The 12,166-nt window shown below is 36.9% G+C and overlaps 1 protein-coding gene across 1 annotated transcript; it reads right to left on the reverse strand.

The window, feature by feature from the left end:
- Positions 1-9,258: 9,258 nt before the first annotated feature.
- On the reverse strand, positions 9,259-10,896 carry LOC127944271 (transcription factor 21). Its single transcript, XM_052540153.1, has 2 exons — positions 10,304-10,896; positions 9,259-9,710 (listed from the first exon to the last, which is right to left on the reverse strand). The coding sequence occupies exons 1-2, from the start codon at positions 10,742-10,744 to the stop codon at positions 9,621-9,623; spliced, it is 531 nt and encodes a 176-aa protein (XP_052396113.1). The 5' UTR covers positions 10,745-10,896; the 3' UTR covers positions 9,259-9,620.
- Positions 10,897-12,166: the final 1,270 nt, after the last annotated feature.

The raw sequence follows: 12,166 nt of genomic DNA on the forward strand, positions 1-12,166 counted from the left end.
CTTCACCCACACACACATAGACGCTCACACAGTCTGAGTATTTGTACTTGGCATCACTTCAAAATTCAGGATTGAAAAAAGCATAGAGAGAGATAACCTCTCACTCATGAATACTTTAGGCTTCTGACCAAATGCATACGTCTAAATATAATAAATCATTACTTATATTTATTCAACCAAGCTCACACCATCTGTGGTGCAGGACATCCCGGCCCTGACTACCTCAACAGCTGCTAAGCACGCTCACAGGTACGGACAGGGACACCAGGTGTGTGAGAGACAATATGTATGCCGCTTTTAATAAGGGATGTATGTCTGTTGTTTCTCTCTCCACTTCAGATGATATCGCCATAATCTCAGAAACCTCATTGTTATAAATATTGTGTTTCAGCACATTTATTCCTGATTGCACAAATTTGTTATCGTGCCCGTTTAAGAATGTCGGTGTGTGTTTGTGTGCACATTGTGAGCATCCCTGAGGGGTCATACCGTAATCCTCTGGTGTGTCTCTTGCAAACGTAGGTCCCTGAACATCTCTAGTTTCTCTTAGAAAATGATCTGATTAAAAAAACTCCTTTCAGCCTGGCCCGTCCTAAAAACAGACAGAGAACTTCAGAGAAAAGAAAAGAACAGAAACAAAAGGGAAAGAGTGAGTGAAACGAAGACTTGGAAATGGGACAGAATAAGCCATTCCAACGCCTGAAGCTAGAAACCTCCAGACAATGGAAATATTTCTGCAAATAGCGAACCCCCACACAGTGATGTTTTATTTTAAGTAAACAGGTAGTTAACAAAGAGATAAGAAATAAAATAATATATGGATCAATATTTTGGCTAATATATACTGTACATCATTTATTTTATTTCAATATAGTTTTATTTTATTATATTTTCATGTTGGATACTCACATTTACAGTTCTGTAGAAGATTTAATTTCCATTTGAACCTTACGTATGTTCAAATCTTAAGAGAGTGCGAATACTGATGGTCATTTGAATACTAGATTAGATAAAATAGGTTATACACTCTTAAAAGTAAAGGTGCTTTACGATTCCATAGAACATTTTTTTTTTGTCTAAATGGTTCCATAAAGAACCTTTAATATATGATTAACCTTTCTGTTCATCAAAAGGTTTTAAAAAAATGTATATATATATATGTATATATATATATATATATATATATATATATATATATATATATATATATATATATATATATATATTTTATATATTTTTTTTATTTTTATTTTTTTTATTTTTTTTGTGGTGAAAGAAGGTTCTTCACATTATAAAAAGGCAAGAAAGAGATGGTTCTTTAAAGAACCTTTGACTGAATTGTTCTTTGTGAAACCAAAAAATGGTTCTTCTATGGCATCGCTGTGAAGAACCTTTTAAACACTTTTTTTAAAGAGTGTACATCAGAACAAATCATTGTAAAGAGATACTTTCCAAATATGTATTTTTCTCATAACATTTGATTTGGTGACATATTTTAGTTTTGTGCCAATCTAGGCTGCATCTGATATGGCACTTAATGAATTACTGTTCCCGGCCAATAACTCTCAGTATTGATTTGTAATAGGAGATTTGCCTGAGTTGTGACCTTTTGTGTCTCTCAGGGCATCATGGGAAATGGAGTTTAACTGACTCGTGGGGAAATGTGTGGAAAACATCATCAGTTAAATCAAGATAATAATAATACCGTTTCTAATGTGTACGTACTACTGTAGCCTACTTAAAGAACTGCTCATCAGTGACTGCTGAAAATTTTTGAACTAAAGAATAAGAATAAATTTAGATGAAATAGAAAAACCTCACCATTCACCAATTAACTAGTTGGTTGGAAAGTAAAGACACGTTTTACCTCTATCTATCCTCATTTATTATTTATGTAAAATATAACACATCGTCCATCCTGACTTATAAAGACAATTTATGTCAGCTGCCAATTTTTAACACGGACAATTTACCTCTCACAGATTTCTCTACACGTCTCCAATGTCAATGAACAGGCAAGGGGCAATAAGTAGACCTAATTTAATCTTTATGAATTAGACGAAAAGTCTCCATAATCCTGAATTAATGAAACTGTCGCGTCATCGTGCTCATTTTAACGCTTGATAGGTTTTGGCTTCAAGAGCGTGCATTGGCGAGGATTATGTGCGCTGTGCCAGAACGCAGTAGGGGCACGAGGCTCGTTCCCGCGTCCAACCATTGGCTGTGATGACCGGCTGCTCGACGCGTGTAACTCGAGCCCGAGGCCGCCCGTCAGTCAGAAATAAAAAATCATTTGTCCGCAGTTGGGCGCGCTGCTTGATTAAATATTAATAGCGGGAGGGAGGGAGACTGTTATCCGGTGTCGCGTGAAAAGTGATCCTTGGCCGCTCCGGAAGGGCATCGTGGCCTCATGGGTGGACAAACGGAGACGCAGTGAAAGGACCAAGTACTTGAAGCACTCGAAGAACTAACAATGATAATTTAGTTTGTACAAAGTCATGTCGCATCATTTACAATGTATACAAACATCAATCCTAAATATTATACCAAACCAACGTTTAAATCTTTGGCTACAATAAAATATCATGTAAACATCAATATTAAATATTATACCAAGCCAACGTTTAAATCTTTGGCTACAATAAAATATGTAAAAAAAAAAGATAATAAATAAATAAATAAATTATATATATATATATATATTCATATATATATATATGAAAAAAACGCTATATATATATATATATATATATATAGGCCTATATATTATAAAAATGTATTATAAATATAAACTTTCCCATCTCTCAAAGAATCAGAAAGTCCAGAGTTTATTTTTCACACTGCTTTGGAAAGGATATCTAATTATCTCATTCATTTTCTTTTTCCCTTATTACCTCACCTCACTTCTCCTCTACCTCGCTCTTCTTCGATCTGTCTCTCTGTTGTCCTCCTCCCTCTCTGTCTCTCTCACTCCATCTGTCTCTGGCTCTTTCTCCCTCACTCACTCCTGTCACTGTTTCCTCGATTTGACCTTCACCATCTGTTTTGAATGAGAGCACTGTTCACTTTTGTTTAAAGGAACGCTAAAATCAGACATTCTCCCTGTCTCAGCCCAAACACAGTCTTATTACAGCGTTCATTGCTGATGAGTGGGAACCTCACCCGCTCTCAATTATCTTCAGAATTCCCCTCACACACACGTTTGCATGCTTATGCAGAAGTACTTTGAAACACATGCAGACTTGACGCTTCTATGCACACGTACAAACACAGAGCACATGGTTGGGGACACCCTGGAATATCACAGAGGTGGAGACATGAATGATTCCAGTCTTTAGGTTGGGAATTCCAGCTATAATTGGATCCGTGTGGCTATCAGGAAGGTGTGTGCTTGTGCAGAGAGCAGCACACACCATAACATATGCACACACACAGCTGAGCTTCAGTTAAAGAAAGTGGGTGCAGAAACAGCAGTGGTTGTTAAAGTGCTGGATGAAGACATTTTTACAAACATTGTAGGCAGGCAGACTGGACAAAGAGAAATTAAAAAGACAAACAAACATTCAGGGGTTAAAGGATATATTATATAATTTAGTTCTAAATTTAATGGAACAGCAGAATCCATAGCACAGCGATAAAAATAATTGCACAGAGGCATGGTATCATTGTAATCACTGACAAAATTATTATTTAAAAAGCATGTATTAGGAAGTATTCTGTCATCATTCAGAGTAGTGTCCATAATATACAGATGTATAATAATGCATATATGTGGTTTGTAAACATAACGCATTCAGTTAATGGAGAGCCTGAGGTAGAAACAGGAAAGCAAAGCCTGAAGAATTAGCCTTGCTGTTTTTCAGAGCATTTCTGGCAATATGATCATGTACATTTGGTGCATTTTATTGAACATAAATGTAGTAGGTTTTTTGAGAAGCATTATGTGAATGCTTGGCTAAAATTATGTGTCTTTAATCAAGATTTAAACCAAAAGTGTTTACGTGAACATAACGTGAATAATACAGAGAAAACTTGATGTAAGCAATTTTATAAAACTATAAGAATTACATTTCTACTTTTAAATCCTCTTAAATTTGCCCCCATTCACTTTCATTTTCATATTCCTCACTGTAAACTCTAATATTTTGTATTTTTAAAGACAATGAGGTACAAGACCAATCAATTTTTTAATCTAAAACACCTGCTTATTCTCAAAGGACAGGATCTGCAGTGACTTGCTCTTCTACCACACCACTCAGTAATCACCCCCACCTGGACAAACATTTCACACCCTGTACACGCGCGTGCTCATGGTCGTGTTGCTGTAACATTGACCCCGTATGATACTTTGAGCCATTTATTCGCTACACTTTCATCATGGCAGAGTTTACAAGACTATGATCAACCCCTGGCTGCACACTTATCCAAATGAGTCAAAAATACACACATACACACACTCACACACTTCAATTTAAATGACACTTCTAATAAAACTCTTATGAGATGAAGGACAGTCTTTGTGCGTTTTTGATGTGCAGTGGACTTCTGGGTTGAATTTAAAGCTCTTTAGTCTTTGCGTATGGTGGCGAGGGCAGTTGAGAAGCTGGTCAATTTCACTTAAATAGAAGTAGTTTAGCCTTGAATAACCAGACACAGTCCCACACAAATGCATTACCAACACACTACTTATACAGACACAGCTGTGGGGAATGCTGTGGAGGGTGGTTTATCTACAAACATGTCATTCAGATTCTCTTATGTTTTTTTGGAGTGTGACTTTACGGCTAGTTTGAATGTGTTTTTCTATTTTTGAAATGATTAATTTCATAACGGGTATGTAGATACATATATGTGCACGATTATCTTGGAAAGCCCGGCTAAAAGAAGTAAGAGATACTTTAGTTGCCTGTCTGCAGTTTTGCTGCCACCCAATGGACATTTTCCTTGAACTCATGTGTTGGCACAGTTTTGATCTAATATGAACAACTGTATTATAGCGCCCTCTGTAGGATATTGTCGCTATATTGCAAGTAGGGCTATACTGAGGACCTTCAGTCATCCAAATACCCACACTTGCTTTCTTGGCCACTTGACTACTTCTATGACGTATTTCCTGTATTTGGTCCAAGTGTTCAAGTAAGGATGAAGTGTGTGTGTCAAACCTTTGCAAGTGTTTAAATAGCTTTATTTTACTATTATTTTAAATAATTTGCATTTTAAAATCAACTTCTAAATGTCTGTTCAGTAATCCCTATAACATAACAATTTTAATTTGTGGTGCTTTTAATTAAGTGATAAAAAGCAGTTCCAAATGTTGTACAAAATAAATATACTAATAAAACGTGTAGTACTTTGTTTTACTACCAAATTATATGTAATATCAAATTATTAATAATATCTAACTTATGGGAAAGGTTACCGTACCGATCTTGGCAAAATGTCTGGCGATTTATTTCCACAACATGATGGGATACACTGAGCCTTGAATGCCGATCTGGAGCGTTATTCGAGAGAGTGTGGATTTAGTGTGTGATTAAGATCTGGGATCTGTCTTGCACACTTACTTCCTGTCGCGCGCATGCGCTCTTAAGTGGCCAAGAACAAAAGTGTGGGTATTTGGACAAGGCACTCGAATATTCAAAGTGTATCCAATCTTGCATCTTATTTTGGAAATAAATTGTAAACTTTTTGCCGAGATCTCGCAATAGGTCAAGGAAACCTTTCTAATGTAAGTTGAATATTAATATAGTAATTAGATATTACATATAATTTGGTACATAAACAGTGTTTTTACGTTTTATTGGTGCAAAGATGAGTAGTGGTGATATTTATTTTGTACAATATTTGCAGCAGCTTTTTATCACTTAATTAGAAGCACCACAGATTTTAACGATGTCATGTTATTGGGACTACTGAACATCCTATTTAGAAGTTGATTTTAAAATGCAAAGTATTTAAAATATAAATTAAAATAAAGCAATGTAAACATTTGTGTTTTTATAACACTATAAGTGTGTCCCATCAGGTAATGAAAAGTTCTACACACACTTGCAGTATTCATGCTTACTTGAACACTTGGGCCAAATAGGCCTACAGGAAATACGTCATATAAGTAGTCAATTGATCAAGTGCAAAGACCGCAAGTGTGGGCATTTGGACAAGGCATATTTCTGCATCAAAGGGGGTCCAGCACTGAATTTTCCACTACGCAATGCAGTGAGGATTTTTATTTAAAAATGTAAAAAAAAATAAAATAAAAAAAAATAAAACACACACACACACACACACACACAGGTTAAGAACTGAAAATAAATGACTAAAGTTCCTAGGCCTAATGTAAAATAATAATAATAAAAAGTGTAGGATTTACTTTGAAACAATTTTGACAAAGAAGCGGCAAGTATACATTTAAAAAAATTTGAAGCAGAAATATTGTGAATTTCTTGTAAAACGTACTCCATTTATGTTTGTATTATTCACAACTAAATTAAAAATAGAATAAAATAAATAAACAGTGTAATAATACAGAATCTGCACAAAATATAATCGCAATTATGTAAAAAAACCTGAAACGATTGATAATAGTGATTAGTAATTTTTCAAACACCACTATTAGAGATAAGAATGGTATAATATAAGGATTCATAATTTTTGTTTCGGTTAAATTTAGAAATGGATGGATAATAATGTATACGATTTTATGAGTTTCAGAGTTTCAAATTTTATTAATAGTAATTAAATGTAATTAATCAGTAACCTATTTCAAAGTGGTCCAAAAAGCGCAAATCAACTGCAGGTTGTCAGTTTGGATTTATTAGAACGTTTAGAAAGTTTTCTTTTAAAGAAAACTAAGTTGGGTGAATATGAATTAATTAATTTATTTTTAATATAGGATATTGGCTTCTCTTGCACTAGCATACATGAAACAAACTCCTACATTTGCAAGTATTTGTACCTTCTGGTGCACTAATCCAGTCTGCAAAATGAATGCATATTGCTGCAGTGTTGGGTTTGACGTCCAAACTAGTGAGACTGACTGAGCTCTTCAGTCGCTGTTCAGTGTCTAGGTGCTGAAACATATTGTGTCAAGATTGATGCAGTTTCTCCCACTTACAAAAGAACATTAAAAGTTCGTTTGTTAAAGTTGTTAAGCCACTGGAAAATCTATTAAAGGAACGATGTTTTGAGTGAAGGCAACAAAACCAGCTCATTATCCATTTTAAACCAACTTTGCTAATTATAAACTTTAGCTGACACACGCGCACTCTTATATGGTAGTTTTTAGTTATGTGCATCTAGACTACATTCCAATGTTCCCTCTCAAGAGACTTTATGACTATAAAAGAGAGCTTTGGGCAGCAGTCCAACAAAACAATTAGCCATATTCTCGCAACACATGGGAATCCTGGGTCCACTTTATCTTTCTAATGACCGAGCCTCCCTGCCTCCTCCTCCTCCTCCCGCTGCCGGGCAGAGCGCAGCTGACCCGGACACTGTTCAGTGTTCTCTGCGGTGGTCTTGCGGTGATGGACCGCCTTGATTTATCCATGCTGATTTATATAGATGAACGTGAGCTTCGTACAGGAAATAAGGGAAACTCCTTTGAAAAGAAAATACTTTCTTTTGATTTTCAGATGATGACAGAAAAAGACGACGGAAGAAGGGGAGAAAGAAAATATCTTTTCGGTCGTATTCTCGTAGGGGATGTTTGGGTCCCGTGAGAAAAAGATGTCCCATAAAGCTTATTAGGATATTTTACATCCTTTTGAAAGTCTAAAGCCTAAAGAAGTTTTACTTTCACTGTCTCAGCAGACTGATACAATTTTATAAAAACTACGTTCAAAAAGATGAGAAAAAAAAGTGTATACTTAGGCTTATGAGAATCTTTATAAACAATATAGGCCTATATATATATATATATATATATATATATATATATATATATATAGATTGTCACAGAGATCTTCAAGTTACTGCTCCAATTGTTGCTTAAATAATAGGCTACATAACTACAACCGATTTGGCAATGCCAATTTGCCAATTTTGCCGATATTATGCTGAACGATTATACCCAAAGAATTTAAAAACTTTTCTTGCTCACTGTAAATTAGTCACTTCAAATTCAAAAGCATAATACGGGTTACAAATAACCACAACTGTGTTACTTTTCTTAACCAATTGCATGTTTTTGCGTTTGATATGTAAGGTGATTTAAATGAAATTTATACAAGTATCGCATTAATCATAAGCCACAATGCTGAAAACCCAAAGGACATTTCTAAGGGAACAAAATTAGCCTTGAGGACAGCACAGGCCTACAAACTGGTGTCTCTATTTTTATATTAAATGAAAAGTAGATTCCTACAGTCATATCTCATTTTAAGACTTATCAGAAGATTTCACAATGTTTTAGAGCTGGTTTATTGTCCAAGCATGCGGCTCTTGCGTGCGCGCGCGTGTGCTTAAGCCTCCCTCGCTCTCACTCGCACAGATCACCCCTCAGCCTCTCCTTACAATAACAGCGCGTGATTGATGACGGCGGCGGGCTTGTTATTGTCTTGAGCCATCAAACCGTTTTGTCTCACCGCGCGGATTTCTGTAATTCTGCTATAGAGCAGTGATGACTGGTTTAATGTGGAATACGCGCGGGAGCAGTGTTTTTCTAAGTTGTAATGCCGCGGCGTGGCTGTGACATCGGGCGTCCCATCATCGGTAACTCCGGGTAAACCGTGCTCTCGCGCCCCTCAGAGGAGTGATGCATAAATATCTGTCCGCGCGCTATAAACATAACGGTCACAACCCCGAGCGAAATTAAACAACGGCTGCACGGTGAGATTAAGAGCCGCGCGATTCACTGGTCTAAAAACAACTGACCTTAAACACGGACCACGTCAGCCCACAGTTTTCTCTGGCCTGACTTCTTAAAAGTCGGAGGAATTCTAAGAGTTTTTGGAGAAGTTTCTCGATCTCTATTGGAAGCGCTCGCTTTGATTTCCAAAACGGTTAAGGCCATGCTTATCTGATGACAGATATATCATGATAAAGAGAAGGCTTACGTTTCTTCCGATTAAGGGAATTAATCACGTTATCTCTCGCAGGCAGGGTGACAGGGTGACATGTCCTCTCGCCAGAGATCTTGAGAGAAAAAGGTGGGGCGAAATGATAACAAGGTTCACACAGGTCAAAGCAAAGTGAATAAACATGAACTCTCTGTCCATGGTCGATCAAAAAAAACTTGCATCACTTGAAAATATAACATTTTTATTTACAACTATTCTAATGCAAACAGCAAAGGCGCGTGATATTATGACATTCCGTGTCACCAAAGCCCTACGCATAATCATTTCTCGTGTTTTTAATAATAAAAAAAAAGTGATGACAGAATCTTTATAAAAACAGTTGCATAAAATCACACATTGTTGCCTTGAACCAGCAAGGCCCACGTGTGAGTATTTAAATAGGCTAGATATCAGTTTCTCTATCAGTTTCTACAGGAATGCGAGTGAGGATGTTGTCCCCATTATTCCCACTCGTGTGTTTAGATAGGAGATGACGTGTTATTCATATTTTTTTAATTCAAATATTTCAAATAGGTCCATGTTTTAAGTCCATCTGGTGTATCAGGAAGCTGTAGTCCCACATAAACGTGTAGAATTCAGCATTTCTTTAAGTTCATTTTCTGGTTTGCCCGCCACTATAAACGGCCACGTCTGTGGGAAAGAAGTATGAATGAAAGTTCAATTAAAATCGGTAAACACACCAAATAACTGATAATTAATAACTTTTTTATTATTATTACACATGGTAAACATAACCTTGGTTACATAACTGAGGATATTCCATATTATTTTTCCATATTATTTCTGAAGGACTAGTAATTTTCAGAAAATGCTTATTTTACCATTTATACACTAAACTAAAATGTTATTCCTGCCTCCATTTGTTTTTTGTTTGTTTTTTTGTAAAAAGTAAAAAATCAAAACACTAAAACCTTTAATTTCTGCCTCTATTTTTTTAGGCCAAGTAAAGTCAAAGTAAAGTGTTACCAAAGTCAACTTTTGGAACAATTAATAAAATCGAACTTAAATTCTGAAAATTCATAAAAACGGATAGAAATTACAGAAATTGTTAACTGGTTGGAAGTAAAGATGTTGTTAAAATAAGGAAAACGTGTTACATTATCATAGCATAAACGTATCTTGCTTATTGAGATTCTTTCTTTCTTTCTTTCTTTATTAGTATTATTATTTCTTTGTTTTATTTTATTTTATTTTTTGCAAAAAGTTTTTCAAAAGTCTCTCACCAGGTTGACTGGATGTATGTAGCCATTCTCGTATTTGTCATTGGCGAGTATCTGTCGCAGGTGCGCGATGTAGCTGGAGGCCAGCCGCAGTGTGTCCAGCTTGGAGAGTTTGGTGTCTGGCGGAACCCACGGTAACGTCGTCTTCAACCGAGAGAACGCTTTGCTCAGCACGCGCATCCTCGCCCTCTCGCGCGCGTTCGCCGCGTTCCTCTGGACCTGCTTGCCCTCTTGGGCTACACCATTGGGAGCCGGTTTACGCATGGCGGCTGATTTGCGCCTTTTCCCCGTACATTCTGTAACCGAGGCTCCTTCGCAGTTGGAGCTGTCCTCCGTGCTCTCGTTCGATGTCCCCGGATCTTTACCGGATCCGAATTTCAAAAGACTATCCAGCAGCTCAGACTCGTGAAATTCATCCACATCGCTGATGGAGCCGGTGGACATGTTGAGCTGACGAGGATGTGGTGGAGAAAAGTAAGTCTGAGCGAGTTTGTGCTTCTCTAAAGGGACATGGAGATAACGCGACTGCCTTCGGAGCAGAAACGTGTCATGCGCAAGCTGAGGATGAGCGTAACGTAACTTGTAACTCACGAGCTAAAGGATCTTACCATTTATCTCTCGCGCTCAGGGGCGTAACCCCCGCACGCGGCAAGATTCTCATGGTGGAAGCAAACACTAAACCTGCTCAGATAATCAGTTGTTTGTGCAACATTTTTTGCAGTGATATTGCAATGTCATTCATCACGCATGCATACAGAAACAGAAAAAGCTATGATACAAATTGTAAGTTTTAATTCACAGTGCATTTTCTAGGTTAATCTGAATAATAATTGTATTAGTTCGTATTATATTGTAGTATAAGCATTATTAAAAAATTATTATAGGCTATACGTGTATTACAGTCAATGACAATAATTGTAAATGTTTAAAATAAAAAGATCAAATGAATGTTTTTCAAAGCACAGTTCAAATTCTTTCTTCGTCGGTATTTATTAGTAGGCTAAAACATTTTGCCCCCTCTTCATTTCAAATAAGAAAAGTAATTTCAATTATTAATGCAACTATAGAATTTCTTTCCTAAACGTTTTTCCAAAACAACGACAGTAATATTATTAATTATTATTAAAGTGTTACATAAAAAAATAATTACACATTTTTAAGCGTACTGCATTCAGTATTATGGAAACAGTTAAACAGCTATACATTTATAGTAGCCTATTTTATGAAGGCCGACAAACGTTTTTTACGCTTAGCATCATCTGGACGGTGCTCTCTGAATTCCTCGGAGTTTGTCCAACTGAGTTGTCAGGTGGCATATTACTGATGATTTTAAAGTTGGGTCTATGACCGAAAATAACAGTTGTGCGTGCATTGGAACATGGGATTCATAAAATGGTACAGTGGTGACCCCACGCGTAATCGCGCATTGATCATGGGAGAGTCCTTACGGCTTTCAGCACCGATGCCCTCTAATAGGATCCCACGAGAAATGTCTCAAATGGCCCACTGGCGCCTCCGGAGGGGCACGTGAAATGGATACTCCGCGTCCCAAAACCCTATGTTTTGCTTTTTTAATGGTACCCCACACCGGTCTCTAATACAACCAACTAATTCAAGCCAAAACATCCCGATCTGTGGGAGCTCTAAGTGGCTCGGCTGAAGGTGACTCAAGAGTGATTTTAAATCAGGTGATGATTGCTACAACACACGAGGGGCACCTGCTGCTTCCTCCTCAGCATGCTAGTTAATGACCATCATCTTTAGATGCCCTTACTTATAGTGACGCACAGATTAAACAAATTGTAAGCTTCGAGATTACCGAAGAAGGAGAGAGAGATTCTCCAGAGATCTGCCCTCTGACACCTC

This window comes from Carassius gibelio, chromosome A23 (genome assembly GCF_023724105.1).
Source record: "Carassius gibelio isolate Cgi1373 ecotype wild population from Czech Republic chromosome A23, carGib1.2-hapl.c, whole genome shotgun sequence".
Taxonomy (NCBI): Eukaryota; Metazoa; Chordata; class Actinopteri; order Cypriniformes; family Cyprinidae; genus Carassius; species Carassius gibelio.

Coding starts and splice junctions, on each gene's coding strand:
- LOC127944271 (XM_052540153.1), bottom strand. CDS start 10,744: ATGTCCACCGGCTCCATCAGCGATGTGGATGAATTTCACGAGTCTGAG. Junction 9,711..10,303: donor ACATACATCCAGTCAACCTG/GTGAGAGACTTT, acceptor TCTTTCCCACAG/ACGTGGCCGTTTATAGTGGC.